General features: G+C 39.0%; 1 protein-coding gene across 1 annotated transcript in view; it reads left to right on the forward strand.

Annotated features, from left to right (window-relative positions):
• LOC104050918 (dynein axonemal heavy chain 5) overlaps positions 1–19,599 on the forward strand; it is a 178,554-nt gene that overhangs the window by 152,592 nt on the left and 6,363 nt on the right. The window contains exons 73-74 of the mRNA XM_064443197.1: positions 7,751–7,883; positions 18,092–18,300. Of these exons, the coding sequence (XP_064299267.1) occupies positions 7,751–7,883; positions 18,092–18,300 (342 nt within the window). The remainder of the gene's footprint in view (positions 1–7,750; positions 7,884–18,091; positions 18,301–19,599) is intronic.

A 19,599-nucleotide genomic window follows, 5' to 3' on the forward strand; every position in this document is an offset into this window, starting at 1 on the left:
GTTGGCCTTCTTGGCCGCAGCAGCACACTGTTTGCTCATGTTGAGCTTCCTGTCCACCAGGACCCCCAGGTCCCTTTTCACAGAGCTGCTCTCCAGCCAGGTGGATCCCAGTCTGTGCTGCACTCCCGGATTATGGTTTCCCAGGTGCATGTCCTTGTACTTGTCCTTGTTGAACTTCATCAGGTTCTTGCTGGCCCACTCTTCCAGCCTATCCAGATATCCCTGCAGAGCAGCTCTCCCTTCTGGAGTGTCTACTTCCCCACTCAATTTAGTGTCATCTGCAAGCTTCACACTTGATCCTGTTATCCAGATCAGTTATGAATATGTTGAATAACACTGCGCCCAAACTTGATCCCTGGGGGACTCCACTAGTGACAGGTTGCCAGTTTGAAAAAGGAGCTATTTACCACCACCCTTTGGGTGCGGCCTGTCAGCCAGTTCCCCACCCACTGCACAAACCACTTGCCTAGGCCATAACGCATCAATTTCTCCAGTAGGAGACTGTGGGGGACCGTATCAAAGGCCTTGGAGAAGTCCAGGTAGACAATGTCCACTGCCCGCCCCGTGTCAACCAGGCAACACCCCATGTCAACCAGGCAACTAGAATTTTTCTAGTTTTCACATTATTATTTAATAGTAAATAAATATTAGAAATACAAAATAAAATTAATTATAGTAAGTATAATAATTAATTACACTTAAATACTAATTTAATACATTTAATAATTTACACCTTGGATCTACACCTATAATCTACACCTTGGATTGTTCTCAATCCTTTTCCCTTATCCTTCCTATCAGAGTAAAGCTTTTTCATGGAACTAGTTTCTTCTGGTTTTATTCAGTTCCTTAGAAATTTTTTTTCATTTTGCATTAGCAGTAGAATACTGAATGCCTGGGTAGCATATATGGTTTTACCATATTTCTAATACATGTATTGAGCTAGTTTTTTTCAATATATTTGCTAAATCCTCTAAAGGGGTATTTCTTCATTCCCTTGTTAAACTGCCAACTTTTTTCTACCTTGAAAAATTTGTAATACTTAGAAGACATAAATAATACTGGACTTTATACTGTAACCAGAGGGTATTCTTTCCCTCAGATTTGACCTCTGGGAAATTTGTGCAGTGCCTTTTAGTCTTGTAAAATGCTCACATGCTTGTTTAATCCAAATTTCACTTCTAAATGGTTTGAACAAATACTGTTTTTCTCTGGCATTTCTTCTGTTTAATCTTGGTCTTGTTCACTCTCGTTCCTTCTTGGTTTATTCACTTAGGTTATCCACACTAAACACACACAAAGGAGGCCTCCCCTTTTCAGTCATGAGTGTCTTGAGTGTTTTAGCTTTGGAGACAACCAGTATGGAGCCAGGAGCTGTAGTTAAGGACAAAGAGACTGGAGAGGTTATTTTGGAAGTTCCACTTTGCACTCTTAACTTGTTTCTATGTTACTGCTATATTTGGGTACAATACATACCTTTCCATGTGATTGCAAGAAAAAATCGCCACCAATTCTTTTCATTGGTGTTTCATTCTCATCACCCAGTAGTATGACAAGTTATTTTCTTTTCCTATGGTCTGCCAATCATACATGCAGGTTTTCATTTTCTTATAAGCAATCATCTTTATAATGATGCTCACAATTAGGTAGTTCTTTGCTTCTATGCAACCTCTCTGTCATCTTCTCTGAGCTTCAAGGAAACCTCTTTTGCCTCAATTTGCTTGACAGCTGTTCTCTTATGATTCACGTAAGGAGATTCATGTTTGTGCAGGACAAACCAATATTAGGTATTAATACTTTAGCATCAGCTTGCTTCCCTCACTCCTGGTCCTTCATTCTTACAGGCACAGTCAGATGATGTCCTGTTGGATCTACTTTTCCCCTCTGTATTTCTTGTAAATATATTCTGAGCTCAGGATGTAAGTTTGCTTCGTTCATTTATCAGTAAGTGTAGATACCACCTCTTCCTGGTGATTTCCAGTTTTCTCAGGCTCTGTATACCTTGATCTGCGAATTGCACTTCTCTTTGATTAATCACACCACTCTGTTTACATGCTGTTTCTTCAGTCCACATTGCTGATGGATGACATATTTGTTTTCCACAGAACCATCAAAAAATCACGCTTTGCTTCTGTATCATGGTAATCATTCCTTTGCTTTGAGGGTCTACAGAACATCCTCTGGTCATTTTCCAACAGTTTGTTATTGGTGATAATGTGTTCCTCTGTACATTTCTTTGGCTGTGTCAGGTGCACTACAACTTCAGATTTTACTTCTGCCATGTTATGAGATTTGGCATTATTTCTTGCAGTTCCTGATTCTTCAATATTTCCTTCTTCATTTTGCCTAATGGATTTACCCATTTTCTCATTCTCTAGATCTTAGAACTCATCTGGGTCTTCAGCAATGCTTTCTTTGTTGGAGGGAAATTTCCCTTTTCTGCCATTCTTGTCCAGTTCCAACTCTTTGCTGCAGTTGTTTATGTGCCAGGAGTGCAGCCACCTCTACACAATAAGCAAAAATTCTGTATCAAATGCATTTCTTATCTGAACTGAAGCTCTGTTATTCAGGAACCTCTTAGAAGGGGCAGAGATGGCAGGAGTAAGCTGTAAAGAAAGCTATACTTTCAAATTAAAGTTTGCATAAACTGACAAAAAAAAAAAAATGTCTAAAATACCAAAAGGAAAAAAAAAATTATGTTCACTAACATATAGCCAAGAATTACACTAGTCAGAGCAGAAAAGAAGGGATAGTTTAGATGTCCTCTGAGGGGAGAGGCAACAGAATTTAACAGAAGCTAAAATATAATAAGCAAGTATAAGGAGTGAAATGGATTATGCAGTTATTTCCTGTGATGTCTGAAAAAACCAGGAATGAGATGAGTTCTGTTGTTTGTCAATTTAAGTAAATGTTTGTTCATTCAGGACGTTATTACCTATATTCAGGACGTTATTACCTACTAGATCAGTTTAACAATTCTCAAACAAATAAAACTAATGTACTAAATTGTAAGAGACTGAGGGAATGTGTCAAAAAGACTTCCTATGCATGCCTCATTGGATAAGAGCAGTAAAAAGAAAAACACTCAGTAGTCCTAGCAGTGCAGCTTGGGTTTTCTTTTAGAAGAATGTTGTGCTCTAGCAAGGCCATGATGTGGTAGTCTTTGGAAATCCAGTTATGGAGATACTATCAGTGGAAAAAAGGAACAAAAAATCTAGGAAACAAAGGAAGGTAATTAAAAGTAAATACCCTTCAGAGAAAGTGGCAGGTGCCTTTGCCACCTTTGATCAGTTCTTGTGGCTCTCTTTAGAAAGCGTGGAGTGAATTTGCTCAGAGTTAAAACCCCAACAGACTAGATTAGGGACAGATGGTACTCAAACCAATTATTTGCTGACATTCAGAGCTCTGGATTGTACTTTCTGTTGATATATTTGAGTCCAGAGTAAATTCAGGCTGTCACACAGAGGCCTTCATTTCTCAATTATTAGCCTTTGGCAATGACTTTGGAACCAACAACTTTCAAAACAGGGCAACCATTTTACCCCATGATATATGCTGCTTCTTCTTCTGTTGTGTTCTTGTAATGCTTCCTCTCATCAGTCAAATAACTGACTCAATGTCCACCCAAAAGTCTATAAATAAAACAAGTCACCTTTGCATGCTTTATCACACTGCAGTTTGACACAGGTGATAGAAAAGCAAAATAAACCTTCTTCCTGACCTAAAACTGTCTTCGTTTTTTCTCAGTCCAGATGCAGAGGCAGAGTAAGAATTCTGCTTTCATGACCGTTTTTGCTTCTGGGTCATGTCTCACAGGTAACAAAGAGATTAGTGGTAAAATGATTAGGACCAGTCAGTCCATGTGAGTGAAGATAGATGCAAGAATAAATATCAGCCTGTCACACACAGAGGTTTATAATGAAAATTATCCTTGCAGCTTGAAAAACAGCTTGCTAGGGAATAGACATGGAGACATTCCAAAGATACTGCACTTTATTGGAGGTTGGCTCTTAACCCAAGTAGCAACCTTTTTTTTCCTTATTTTTTTTTTTGTAGTATTGACTTCGCCTTATCCTCCGCTAAGGCTATGACAACATTAGCAAGTATTGTGTGGGAATAGGAGTTCATCTGAGGGCCTCAGACCTGCATTAGTTGTTTTATTGGGGAATTTACTTTGGTCTAATTCTATCTGGGCCTGTAGGCTGAACACCCATTAGTGGTTGGAGTACATTAGACTCCCTGTAAGTGTACGTTTTGTGTTAGTTTAATTTGAAGCTAAGCCAGTTTGTGTGCCTGGAGTCTACTTTTCAGTGTAGGTTTTGCGCTACAAAAAAAATTTGGGTTCTGAACTGAAACACTAATGTAGATACTTTTGTAACGTGTCTCTGGTTTACTTACCAACCCTACCAGACATGGTGGTCACCCAGCTCTACAGCCTCAGCTATTTTCTACATATTTCACTGCCTGCTTCTTTGTATACAACAGGAAGTGGTCCCTGACACCACTTGAAAAGAGCTTTAGCTTGGATATACCTTGAGCTCGTCTTTCTCATTCAGGCCTCTTACTTAGACCCTCTCACAAAATTATAGACTTCCCATATCTGCTGACAAAGACTATAGTAAGCAACCAAGTCTAATTGAAAATGATAGCATTTTCAGAAAGTGTTAGGCAGTTACTACTACAGTAACTTGATCACTGATCATTAAAAGGCATGAGTTCGGCAACTGCTTTTCTGCTGAATGTCCTATAAAGGAGTTGGTGACTTGAGACTTACTACTAACTAGATAGATAGGACAGCTACAAAAAGTGCATAGAAGAATCTGACATAGTAGAGGTATGTATTGCAAAATCATGTAGACAAAGCTATTAAGATTATAATTTTAGTTGCTCATTTCTTAAATCACCTTGTTTTATATTAGAAGACAGCTGTTTTCATGATGAAAAAGAGATGTTGTAAGTGGGCTTTATGGAATTAGTATATTAATCTCAGAAGCACTATTTTGGTTAGTGAGTTTTGTCTTCTGTGTTTTTTTCTGTCAGTTGACATCCATCTCTTTATGTCGTAATATATACAGCACTGGTAGTAAGTCATCTGATTGCTTGGTAAGAATTCTAATACAAAACCAGTCAACCATACCTCAGACCTGGTATTTAAAACTAATCTTAACAGCAAGATTTCCAAGAAAGGTAGTAGTAAATCTTACTGCAGATCAGGATTGATTTGTATACAATAAGGTAGGAAGTATGTCCTGTTTTTCAGTTTTCATATCTTGTTATGCTTGGTGCTCCAGGCTGAGTGCTGTGAACGTACCTAGGATGGATTAAAAAATTTCTGCATTATTGGTTCACTCCATTAGTCAAAACATTACAGGTATTTTTGTAGGTACATGAAAACAAATCAGAAGAATGTTTAAATTCTGAGAATTCATTAGTTTAAAAAATTGTATGGTTATTAGTACAATCATATTTTATAATATTTATTTCATCTTCTATTTGTAGATTCATTAATATCAATATTTTGAAAATAACCCCTTTAAAAATGTCTCCCATACAATTTTTCCTCAAATGGGAGAAATTCTTCCTCTAAATGATCCCCAAAAGCAGAACATGCTTTGTAGACTAAAAACCCCCCTGTATTTCTTATTCAAAGGATAAAATACATGGACTATATTCCATATAATTCCTTTCTTATTAGTGGCATCCACTAGACTTCTAAGTATTCTGGAAAAAAAAAACCAAGGCAAAACAAAACATTTTTTTGCTCTTTTGGTAAGAGGGAGAATTATCAAATCCTGTGAAATTTTCAGAAAGCAGAAGCTTTCCCTGAATTTTGTATGAAAAAAAACCCCAGAATGCTTAATTGTGTAAATTATCCAAAAAGAGTTTATTTTCTCACCTCTAGTCTCATGATAGCTGATTGTAGTAGGTTTTTTGTCTTTTACAGGAAGACACACATTAACTCAGTCTGTAAAATGAACTGTCACACTGCAAAGAATTAGCATAATTGGCTGGCACCTACTTCTTGGACATTCTGTCTGACAAACTCATGGGCCTTTGATTAAAATATGATTAATAACATTGCTGATAGCTGTCACAGGAAGGGTAGCATATAAAGCTGAAAATGGATATTTTATTGGGCTTGGAGTTGAAGCTTGAGAATTGGAAACTGTCAAAGCATTTACTCATTTATACTAGTGGTTACAACTACTCAACTGCTATATTGTATTCATTGTGCAGAAACTCACTATTCAGGGTAATAATAAGATATTTGGTAATGTTTACTATGTGCATTACTAATTATTGTAATATAGTATTGTATTTGTGTAATTATGACTATATGTTATTACATATATTACATAATATTTTAATATGTAATTATATTACATAATAATGTCCACAATGAGAGATATATCTGGAAAAACACAAAGCAAAATCCAGTGGACTTCTGGCCTTGATGAAATAGCACACATTATACCAAATCTTGTGACTTCTACTTGGCTGCTCTTCAAAAGAACAGTCTTTCTAACTCTTTGTTCACCTTTTGTTAGTAAGCTCAAAGCAAGCTCTTAAATAATTTTTAGCAAATTGATCCTATGGGTCAGCTTTTTTATGATAAATTAATGGCCATACAGGTATCTGGATTTAGGATCTTATTTTATTGTTTGAAATCTCTTTTTGGTTCCAGAGTCGTCTTGCAGAATTTTACCTGCAGAGGGAGGGAATGACTGTAGCAAAGATCAGGGTTCAGGCTGCTTCCATGTGAGAGATGATGCATGTGACTGAGTGGTAGCAAGTACAGAGAGAAGGCCATTGGCTTTCTGGAAGCCAAGTCATAGTAAGGAAAAACATTTGAAAGTCTTAAAAATCAAGAATTCTGGTACTATGTGAGGTATAGGCACCATGACTTCTGCAGGTGCCACTAAATCCTCTCTCATGCACTGTTGTATACAGTAATCTTTGATATACATAGAACATACATGGTATGTCTGAAGCATATTGTATATATATATATGCATCATATACTGAAGTGAGACAGGCAATGCTTTTGCTGCTGTCGCTGTGGTGTGTACTTAAGTAACACAGCCAACTAATTCCATTTTGAAAACGTTCTCTGTTGAAAATGAGTGAAATTGTTATCCTTAAAAATTAAGAAGGCCAAAAGCTTCTGCCTACAAAATGGTGCACATTATGATGTAACAGAATCCGGCAGCATCTGTGTTATTCCTGGCAATCTTGCCTCTCTAGTAATGCATCTATGAGCACCTTGTCTTATTCGTGAGTCACATGCTAGAGGAAGTAGCAGCTTTTATATGTAATTGTGCTTGTTAAGTCAAACTCTGTTTGTAGCATTATTTCAACTCAGCAGGGCAAGAAGAGGTGAGAAAGTTCACCTAGCACAATTTTGAAATATGAAGAAGTTACCATCAAACATGCTTTTGATTAGCATGTGGGGTTTTTTTTAAGATCTAAGACCTTGCAGCATAACAAGGACAGAAGGAACTGCTGTGTCCCTTCAAAAAGAGGGAACTTTCCCTTCTTAGAATGATGGAGAAGGTTCTTTTGGTAAGCTAATAAGTCACAGAGTGCTAAATCTTACAGTTGGCACAGGACTTGAATGACCATCTGTTACACAGAAGTTTCTTTTCTCAGAAATTATGTGATACAATTGAAAAACATACTTTTGCTTTCAAAATTTTTTCATGGGAAACAGGAGATTAAATTTTATAATCATTACACTATTCTTGTTTAGGTGAAAGCCCAGCTTCAAAAAATGGGAGCTTTTCAACCCATGAACATATTTCTCCGTCAAGAAATTGACCGCATGCAAGATGTTATATCAAGAGTTCGAAGTACACTGACTGATCTCAAATTGGCTATTGATGGTAGGTTGCAATATTAAAAATCATGCTAATTAAGATGCAATATTTATTACTAATGGTTGTTTATACTATATAACTAAATAAATATTTCCCCTCCTTTCCTCCCTTTCTACCTTTCTCTTTTGTTCTCTCCCTCCCCCAATTTTCCTATTTTTCTCTCTGTCATATGACCGCTAATTCTAGCCCTTAAAGCCTCCTGACTGCATCTCTAAGGACACTCCACCTTAATTTATTCTGTATGTATGTGCTCCAGTACTGCAGTTCATGTCCCACAGCATTACTACACTTCTGTGATTCTCTCCAGGATCTCTACAGAGCTCAGAGGAGAGGAATTGCATCATTAGGTCCACAGGTCGTGTGCCAGAGTCATTTATGAAATTAAGCTGAGACATAATGATATAGAACAAGGTAGAATTGTTGCTGCTAAGTAGTTCAGAGACAGGGCATGCAGGAGCCAGGTGAAAAGACTCTAATTTAAGGTGAGATTTGCAATGTTCTTGAAACTGGTTATATCAAATAGGATGTCTTTAAATGGAAGCTGAAGTGAGTGGGAGTGCTAGTCAAACGAGAGTGATAAGGTTCTTCTTTTAGCCATCACAGGAGGTAGGCAACAGCACTCTATCTTTCAGATAGGAGTATTTGGCTGAAAGTGAGCAATGGTGAATGTAGTTAAAATAAATCAAGAGCAGAGGCGACTAGAAACAGATGGAAAATTTGATTAGAAAAGGAGTGAGGAAAGAGAAGAGATGATGATGTCACCATCTGCTTTTTGTTTTCACTTCCCATTTTGCTCATCTGCAAGAGCTGAAATGTCCAGGAATGAACGTATACTGTTGCTCAGCCAAGTATCTTGAATTAACAATAAATGAAAACAAAGCAGGAATGATTCAGTTCCACTGGTTAATACCTCACTCAAGTCTGCTGTTCTCCAGCAGAAAGGCAGAAAATATCTGAGAGAGCAAACTGTCCCCACAGGAAGAAGATCAGACTGCCTCAGAACTAGTGCCTTGTAATGGAAGTACTGTGATCTGTCTTACTGGAATTTCCCAGTCTTTTGATAATAAATCTTTAATGAAGGGAGATTTATTTAAATTTGTTTGTTACATAAGAATCAAAAGGGATTTTTTTTTTTTTCTGTCATTTGTATGATACACTAAGGCAACATTGCGTGCTTCAGGAGCATCGTGCCTATAATCTCTATCTAGGAAAGAGGTTCATAAATGTGCCTAAGGCTAATTAGCTTCCATATCCTGTAATAACCTATGCAAAGATCAAACTGGAAGGAACAATTGTCCTCTGTTTCAATACTGAGCTGAAGGTTCCCTTTTATATGTGCATAGAGTCCCTTTTCAAGTAAATTAAAATAATGCTTCCCATCCCGGACAGTATTAATCTTTCCTTGATTGTGACAGATATATTTAAATTCTCAAGATGTACAATATTCTGCAGAGGGGTGGATAAGTAACATAATTTATTTGCACTTAGGGTTCAGTTTCACAGTGGGCACAATCCTCTACCGGTGTTTAATCAAGTTAATGCTGTAACTTTTGTGCAATCCTCTAAAAACATTATCGTTTTCTTAGAGACAGGCAAGTTAAATATAGTGAAAAATTGCTCTGAAAACAAAATTGGTTGTATGGGTAACAATAACCATTAACGGCTTCTGGCAGATATCAGGTGCATGTGGTAGACTGATAATTAGGAGATGGAAAGAACATTTTGGCACTCTCTCCTGCCTCAGCAAAGGAGAAAACCCAGAACTCTCTCGTACTAGATTCTCCCCCAAAACTGCTCAACTGCAGTCTTAGATCATCTGAGGTGCTCCTTTTTCACTGCGATGCAGTAAACTGATCTGCCTGCTCAAACAGGTCATGTGAGTTTTGACATCTGCCCTGGTCATGCACCTGGTTCTGGCTTCGTGAACCTGCTAAGATCTGAGGACCGGCTTACAGCAGATCTAAATTTTCAAACAAATTTTGTGATTAAGAATATAGTCCGTCTTTATGTTGTGTCACGTAGCTTTGTGAAAGGTTAGAATATTTGGTTCTGCAGGTTGAATGTGAATAGATGGACCTTGTCATTTTGCTGTTGCTCACTGAGGTACATTTGAGGTAATATAAAGCCCTCCTCAGTGAGAGCCCATGTGCAGCTGAACATGAGGGATGTTGAGGGAATTAGCAGAGCCAGTTTCGTCCTTCTATCCAGAGGGCAGATTAAGCAGTTATCAGTTATGGGGAGGGGGGAGGGTGCTCACCATGTGTCCAACATATTTGTTGGCAGCCATGCTCCACAGGCCTGTGTCTCCACCAATAAACTTTGCCGCCTGGAGAGATACTTGCCATGCCCTGCAAGCCTACATCTCCACCAATAAACTTTGCTGCCCAGAGGGATACTTTTTTTGGATCAAATTGTAATAATTAGATTGTAGCTGTACTTTGTACTCTCACTTATGTCCAAACCATTAGTTCTGTTTTAATTACTTATTGATTGCCCTGAATTTATTTCACAGTTGGTATAATACAGAGCTTCGCATAAATCAGAAAACAGCAATGATGATTCTCCTCTCAAGTGACCTAAATAGAGGCTAAGTTCCAAACACAAAAATCTTTTTAGAGACAAGGGAAGACCTGTTTTCTCATCTTTTCATCTGAGCAGCAGTAAGACACAGGGCTTGAATCAAAGCTCTAGATCCTAATGGGTTATGAATATCAGATTGGGAGTCCCTGGCAGAAGGTTACCGTATTCTTTTTAGGGCAGTATATGAGCTATAGAGTTCCTGTGTACGTGCCTTGTCTTCCTCCTGTGGAAGCGTTGAGGCACTTGTTGGAGAGGGGGCACTTCAAACCCCTTCTCCCACTAATAAAGACAGTGTCTTTAAATGCAGTAAAATCGAATGACCCAGTCAGTTATTTGTAGTCTCTTGGAGTTTATTTGAGTAGAGGGGAACTGAATGTGGCTTATTTGTGAGACTGGGTGGGGGTTCTCTTTATTTCTCCATGCACTGAAGCAGCAGTGGTAAGCATTTTGATGGCACTCTGATGTGTCCTCTATTGGTGAAGAAAGTGAGAAGAAAGATTCCGTGGGAGTTATCCCTAGTCCCCGTTGACTGGTTTCCCTGAGTCTCAGCAGTGGAGCATGCTTGTAGTAGCACTGAAAGTGGATATTGAATCCTTGGCAATGGAAATAAGCACGGCTTTTAATTTGGTTATAGTTCCTGATTTTTTTAAACCTACTTAACATTCTGTTTAAGGGTGTGTTGTGAAAGAAACAAATGCTTCACTCATTTATATATTAGTATATCTAGACTCTACTTTGGTCATAAAACTGCATCCACTTCGCATTTGTTTCTGGTACTTTATAGCTTTGTGTTTCCAAACTAAACCTTTGGAACTGCCTACTTCATGAAAAAGTAAAGGCCATACAAAAGCCTTGGATTTGTTACCCTTTCATGTCATATATGTGCCACATGATCACAGAGCCCCCACTGCTATTTGTGCAATACTTGCAGAGTTAGGAGACAGAAGCCCTTTTCCTGTTAACATATTCCCTAAGAATACAGCAATCCCTCTAACAGCTTTTACACAACTTGTAACATGTAAAGATTTGTTTCCACAGGCCCAGAATTTTTGTTCCTTGCATTTTTCTTAGTACTTGCAAGACAAGTACCTTTAGGAGACATAACCTTTAAGGCCAGCACAGAAGGCAAAAGAAGTGGAATCAATACAAATATCTGCTTCAGAAGTCATCATGGCATTTGTCATGGAGAAGGTCTACCAGGCTTAAACTTTCCACTGCAACTACAATCTGGCACCCCTCATGTTACAAAGCTAGGATATTTTCATGCATGTAATGCACACTGTACATAACCTACGTGCCAGGACTTGGGAAAAAAAAAACCACAGATCACTCTTATCCTACACTCAAAGAGAGGGTAATAAGAGCTTTTGGAATAATAGGATCAGGAACAAGGATATAACTAGAGGGGGATGGGACTTCGCTCTCTGCCCTCCTTATACCCACATAGATGTGTACCATGTGCATGTTCTTTAAATGACACATAGGCTATATGCATGACAACTCATTAAAATTAATACACTAGCACATTTCAGGTTGAGAAGTGTGAGAAAATACAAATTAGACTATTGAGACAGCAGTATTGAAGAGTAAAAAATTGTGCATTTTTGTATGTGTTTCTAATATTTTTGGAACTTTATAATTCAGACAAAAGCTGAATAATAACAGTTAATAACAAGGCCTTGAGGAATACTCGTGCATTTCACTAATTTCTGTACATCTCAGTCATTGATTTGCTACCTTATTAAAACCTGTTTCATGACCTGCTTTTAGCTCCTTACCATCCTTATACTGCATTGTTAACCAGCATGTTAGCCATAGGTGTTTCCTTATTGTTATTCATATAAGAATATGTTGGGACACCCAGAACTTCATATGGATGTGCGGTAGCATGTAGTTCTACATACATAATAGGAATCACTTACAATTCCTGTGTCATCTGCACAAACTTGTATGTTAAGCCCATGAAGGAATCAGGTAAATATTCACTGTTTTCTTCCAAGTCAGAGTACCATGGTCTTGATGGTAGTGTTTGCATCATGTTGCTGCAAGTAATTTCTGTTCATTGTATGTAGCACCTTACAAGAAGGATATAAATGAACTCCAAAAGAGCCAAAAGAGGTAGCTGATAATTTATGCTAATCTGTGGTGAAAAACTGAAGCTTGGGAAACTAGTCTTGCCAGAGTGCACAGGAAAGGTAATTTTGATTTGTAACGCTTTAAGGCTGCTAACACTAACATAATTTTAGTTTGGCCTTCTTGCAATGGTAATGGACTTTTGGACTGATGGATCTTGGGCTCTTACCTTACTAATTCTTAGAGTGTGTGTGTGTAAGGCTCGTAGGGATCATCTGCGTATTTCACTTTTGGATATGGATTTTATTTGAAGATGATTAAGAGCACTCAGTGAGGACAGTGATGGAACGCAACAATGGGGAATTCATTTGAAGAATGAAGGGGATGAGTCTAGTATGTCTTGTGGTGTAGTTACTCTTGGCTCAGCAGCTCTCATCCGTTATTTACTTCTCATCCTGATAAGAATGCCAGAAGGCCTCTTGTTGTCTTTTACAAAGAGTGGCATGTTATTTCTGGACTTCTTAATAAGTGTTATGTATGCTTCCCATGATGCCAGCCAGCACAACTGTTTAGAAACACACATTGCACTTTTCAGACAAACTGCAGAAAGTTTATCTGCCCATTCTATTACTCTATCTCAGGGTAGTGATTTGTATTACTTTTTCGGAAGAGTGCATGTATTTTTATCTTCAAGTTATTGCTTTAAAATTTTTATTTTCAGTCCTTTGGTGGGTCCATTTAGTACTGGAGCTGGTAAGTTTTCAGAACAATTGGCAAGGTTACTTTCAAATTGCCTTCTTACTGACTGAAGGAATTAGCTATTGCAGAGAATCTAGGATTTGTGTGCTCATCTATGGGTAAAATTGCATGCTACTCAAGTTTCCAATGCCTTTCATCTCTCCTGACTTGAAGAATTAAATTAGAGGATTCTGCACCAGAAAAGCAAGGTGGGAAATAAACAGAAAACAGAACAGGGGCAAAGGCCAGGTGCAGCTGGAGAGAATACCACAGTCTACAAATAAAAAATGAAGAGAGTGTTGTGCATTGCAAGGTTCAGCTGCCCGACTTACTCTTTCTCTTCTGGAGACAAGGAACAAAAGGAAGTGATCAATTGTTGAGGGCCTTTGGATTAAAACAGCATGGTGGGGTTAAATGAGCTTCTGAGAGCTTTCTGGGAAGCATCTCCAAGTGCTGAAGTGCCCAAGTGCTGCAAGTCAAGAAAGAGGGAAATACCGGAAGAACCGCCTGAGGCAAAGAAGTTGACTTCTTTCAGCACAGCAATGGTGGTCACTGAGCTAGCAGAAACATACTAAAGCTTGCAAAAACAATATTAAGTTTTATGTATGGAGAAACATACATTAGCTTTTATTGCTTTTATCTGGTACTCTGTATACCTTGTGCCTTTAGGTGGAATAATAAATAATGCTTTATTTGGGGAAAGCACAAGCAAGTTAGCTGTTGCCATAAGGCAGAAAGGGAGGGAAGCTTATGAAGTTACAAGCATGATGGGGTTTTCTCTTCAACATGTTCAATGACAAAGAGGGAGTTGCATCTTGGACATGGAGGCAAGGAATGACTGGTCCAATAACAAACGTGGTTGCTTGGGAGGTAAACTTAAGTGGGGATTAAAGCCTGAAAAGATCAACTTCTGTAACTGCAACTCTGACAGTCAAGAATGGATTGATGCTTTCACTGAGCTTTTTCCTCTGTGTACTGTTACGGCTAGCTTAACAGACTCATTGTCTAGCAAGTATTGTCCTCAAGGGATAGTCTCCAATCCTATTATAATGTTGTCAGCTACTGGCAAACTGTACTTGATGGAGAAACTACCTTCTTCTCATCTCATTTATATCCTACATAATTATTCTGGTTATTCTTGATTCACATCTGTGCCTGCGGGAAGAGAAACAGTCAGTGGATCGAGGGGTGTTTTTTTTTTGGTTCGTGTTGGAGTTTAAGATCCTTCCTTTGTCCTAACTTTATCCACTCATTTAAACGAGATACACATTTTCTAGTCCAGATACAGACTATAAATATAGGGCAATGAAAAAGGGGAATCCTGATTTCCAAACTGTGCGTACTGTGCAAATAGTATGGTTACAGTGCATATTATTCTTGAAGCATGGAAATACCCTAATGTCTTTAACTGGAGTGACCTTTCATCAGTCATTTTTCAGATGGGATTTATTCCATTCAGGAATAAATGGAATATCACAAAGTAAACCCCAAAATAGCCAACTGGCCTGTCTGATTCATAGACCATTCAATCCTGTCATGTTAAGTTCATAGGACATTCTGTCTCTTCATATGGTAGCCAGTGCTCTGAACTTCTCATTAGTTAAATATGAGAAGCCTATGGTGTTGTGCTACTCATTCAGTTTATCAAATATAGTTTTTCATTACCTGTATCACCTTTCTCCAGAAAGATGCCATTATTTTTCTTATGCGTTACTAATTTTATTTCTGAAAATTATTTTATTTTTTAAACTATTTTTGTTTTTATTGGAGTATTTTAGCTGCAGGAATGCATCCCAACACCCATAGATGTCATTTAGTGCTGAAATTCAATCACTGTATGCCTACTGCCAGAGATTACACCCACTCACTAGGAATATTTATGCAGCTATATGGGCAAGGCCCGAACTGTGAACATACCTCATCCTCAAGAACACTCTGGCTTAGCGTTCTCAGCAGCTGCTCTGAGTCATAATGGGCAGACATCCTATTTCACTATGCTTCAGAGCAGAGACTGGTTGTATCTCCCTACTTGAAAAGCTCCAGCCTGACCACAATAATATCTCTCTCACAACCCATGTTGCAAGAGAAAATGGACTGCATCAGCCTGAAAACAAGGAAGAACTAGCGATGAAAGAGTTTGTTCTTTCTTAGTTCAGATGGTAATGGTTCCCAGAGCTCAAATGGGATGCTCTTCACTTGTTTTCTACCCTCACTACCATTGCTCTGAAGTTGAAATTGACATGAGTTGCATGATTTTTTTACACTTTTTCTGCCTCCAGAAGGTGAATAGAGTGTATGGTCTAATATTACATTTTTCTAGGCAAAGGGGAGATGACACAGAGTGGCTTCTTTCTTAAATATTGGTGCTCGTGGTTATATCTTAGAGAAGATTTATACCCAAAGAGAATGTTTATTAATTGTGTTATAAAAGACTCTTAGCTATCCCAAAACATGATTTTGAACGTGATTATGAGGCCGTCACAGAGAATGTGGGTGTAGTGGTTTTGCATGGCAAGGTTTTGATAGTGGGGAGGCTACAAGGGTGGCTTCTGTGAGAAGCTGCTAGAAACTTCTCCCACGTCCAATAAAGTCAATGCGGCCAGCTCCAAGATGGACTCACCACTGGCCAAGGTCAAGCCCATCAGTGATGGTGGTAGTGCCTCTGGGATAACATTTTTAAGAAGGGGAAAAAACTGCTGTGCAACAACAGCAGTGGAGAGAGGAGTGAACATATGTGAGAGAAACATCCCTGCAGACACCAAGGTTAGTGACAAAGGAGGGGGAGGAGGTGGTCCAAGCACCAGAGCAGAGAATCCCCTGCAGCTCTTGGTGAAGACCATGGTGAGGAAGGCTGTCCCCCTGCAGCACATGGAGGTTAACGGTGGAGCAGATATCCACCTGCACCCCATGGAGGACCCCATGCTGGAGCAGGTGGATGCCTGAAGGAGGCTGTGACCCCATGGGAAGCCCGTGCTGGAGCAGGCTCCTGGAAGGACTTGTGGATCCATGGAGGGAGAAGCCCACACTGGAGCAGGTTTGCTGGCAGGACTTTTGACCCCGTAGGGGACCCACACTGGAGCAGTCTCTCCCTGAAGGACTGCACCCTGTGGAAGGGACCCACGCTGGAGCAGCTTGTGAAGAACCGTAGCCCATTGGAAGGACCCACATTGCAGAAGTTCATGGAAGACTCTCTCCCCTGGGAGGGACCCCAGGCTGGAGCAGGGGAAGAGCGTGAGGAGTCCTCCCCATGAGGAGGAAGGAGCAGCAGAGGCAAGGTGTGATGAACTGACCACAACCCCCATTCCTTGTCCCCCTGCGCCACTGCTGGGGAGGGGGTAGAGAAATCGGGAGTAAAGTTAAACCCAGGAAGAAGGGAGTCTCTTTTACCCATGACAGTAATTGGTGACTGACCTCTCCCTGTCCTTATCTTGACCCACGAGCCTTTTGTTGTATTTTCTCTCCCTTGTCCAGCTGAGGAGGGGAGTGATAGAGCGGCTTTGGTGGGCACCTGGTGTCCAGCCAGGGTCAAACCACCACAGTGGGGTAGACAGTATTTTTTAATATTTGCAGTTTTGCAAAATTTGATGGTTTTCTCATAGCATTTGTTTCACAAAAAGAAGAGCCAGACCATAAAATAGAGCAGGTAATGATCTGCCAGAAGAAAATGAAGCCAATTTGCCATTGATATATAATAGAAAGTACTGGATTTGCACATACGCTTATACTAGTGTTTAAGGCAGCCACTGCATTCTTCTAAATTAAAAGCTGGGGTTTGGTTTCTGGATATTCTTCTTCTTCCCCGGAACAGGGGACCTGCCAACCTCAATGGAAGGAAGGGATTTGAAATGCTTATTTATTGCAGGCCACATTTCCAATACAGGTATGTTTGGATGGGCTACTGCAGCTCTTGTTTGCACCCAGAGCACTTCTCTTTCCTTTACATATTTTGTGGAGGAAGCCACCTAATTCTTTTTGGTATCTCATGTCATCCGTGTGGCAATTACAGCAGTTGTGTGTATAACGATGCATTGAACATTGGTATTACATGATCATTTAATTGGAACAGGGGCTGCCAGGCCAGTTTCTATAATTTAAAGAAGAAATCCTGAGGCATGGCCATGTGCCAGCTCTCTGTACTATTGAGAGTACAAACTGATAAGATGTAGGCACTTCTGGCACATGGAAATGGTGACACTGAAAAATCATTGTCTTAGTAAATGCCAATATTTTAATGGAGGCAGCAGTACTATGCATGCAATATGTCAGTGCACACTGCCACTGCCAAAAAAATATGTAAAAAATCTTGCCTCTAGGTTTATTCTATGTACTGCTTTCCCACTGGGAATCTTGATAATGGAAGTGTACAAAGTTATCATTGATAACAGTGAATTTCATTAATATAATCACTGCCAGTACATGCTTAAGATATAGAGGAGTTACACAGTATACCTCTATCATTGATCATATATGTGGGAACCATTAAAATATATAAAAACTTTAAATGATTAATCACATTCCAAACACAGTGTGAATGTTATGAATATAAATATTATGTGTGAGGCAGAAGGAGTTGTTTAAAAAAAAATCTTTATTTCCAATCAAAATAACAAAAGAAATATCATTTACCTTGTCACCTTTTACTTTGAATCAAGTCTTATAAGTTTCAGCAAATTAACTGCAAACTGATAAGACTTTAGTGCAACAGGTGTGCAATTAAGGCACAACCAAAGAGGGTTTATTAGACTCAGAATGTCATTTGGAAGTTTTAATTGCCTTTGCAAGCTAAGGGAAAGTTAATTCTGAATGTTTTATTTATATTCTAGGAACCATAATTATGTCAGAAGAATTGCAAGATGCTTTAGATAGTATGTATGATGCTAGAATTCCCAAACTATGGTTTAGGATTTCCTGGGAGTCGACTACTTTAGGATTTTGGTTTACTGAGCTTCTTGAAAGAAACCAGCAGTTCAGCAGCTGGCTGCAGGGTGGCCGACCAAATCAGTTCTGGATGACAGGATTCTTTAATCCACAGGTAAGACCGCCAGATTGTTCTTTCTCAATCCTATGTTAAATTAGGCCTTGAGACAAGTTCAAGACGACCCAATCGTGACTATATGAAGTGTGATCAAAATTCAATTTTTAGCATAAATGTAGGATAAATTAACTTTGACAAAAGAAATTTTTGCTAGACCAAAATAACGTTACTGAAATAATGGAGTGCATTTCCTGGTTGTTTTAATTATTGTGTGAAAATGGGGTAAATACATCTTTTCACATTGCAATGTTATCCTCCCTTTTTTCCCCTCTACTCTTACAGTAATGTGCTTTTCATTCTTTCTATGAAAATCCCTTTGACTACAAAACAAGGTAAGTTTCAAAATTTTGACATAGGAAGAAGAGATTTGGTCTTGGCTCTCAATCCTTGCAAAACAGTTCCTTGAAATGGAAGGTTTGTTATTTATACCACCCCAGAGTTGTGCCAGACTTGGTCTGCAGAGACATATAAAAAATACAGCCTCTTCCCTGCACCATCTAAAATAAAAACCTGGCACAAAATGAAACACAAAAAAGGGAACAGCTGAGAACAGTGCTAAAAGGAGTAAAGTATACATACCTAGATGATGTGTAGTTTCTTTGCACAGCTATCCACATTCATTAAAGCTTTTTATGATTCACAGATGTTTGTGGGAAGTAAGAGTTGTGGAAGTGAGTCATTGTGAGAGTATGCAGCCAACAGGTTGCTGTGAAGCCTTAGCAAAAAGCTATTTTAAAGATCTATTTTAGTCTCAGCACTTGTTAGCAATGCAAAAGCTAGCTGAAACAGCTGCCTAGAATAGAGAAAGCAACAGTGGCAAATATTCTCTACGACTACTGCTGGGAAATATCCATCTGTCATCTGTGCTGTCTGTGTCAGCTGTCTGCCAATACCACTTTATAGCATGGAAGTGTACTCATGGAATCCCCGAGCAAAGGGCTCCCAACAAATATCTGAGGGAGAGGAGTAGGAGTTTTAATAGAATGGTTATGCTTCCATACTTGGTTTGTTTGCATCATGTTGATAGTGGCATGCTAAGATATTCCTAAGTAACTTTTGCAATGAACAAGCTGCAACCCTAATAGGCTTTGGTGTTGGTCATGTTTGATTTTGCACTACAGGTGAGCAAGAACTGATACAGACTTTGCACTGGACATTTTAGCTGGCCTTTTTGTGTTTTGGGGTGGTGTCAGTTCTGAAATTTTGCCAGCCTGAATTGGGTATCCTATATTTTTTTTAATCCATGCATCTGGATTTCTTAAAAAAGCTTCCAAATAATGAGAGTAAAATGTCCCC

The sequence above is a fragment of the Phalacrocorax carbo genome, chromosome 2 (genome assembly GCF_963921805.1).
Source record: "Phalacrocorax carbo chromosome 2, bPhaCar2.1, whole genome shotgun sequence".
Classification (NCBI taxonomy): domain Eukaryota; kingdom Metazoa; phylum Chordata; class Aves; order Suliformes; family Phalacrocoracidae; genus Phalacrocorax; species Phalacrocorax carbo.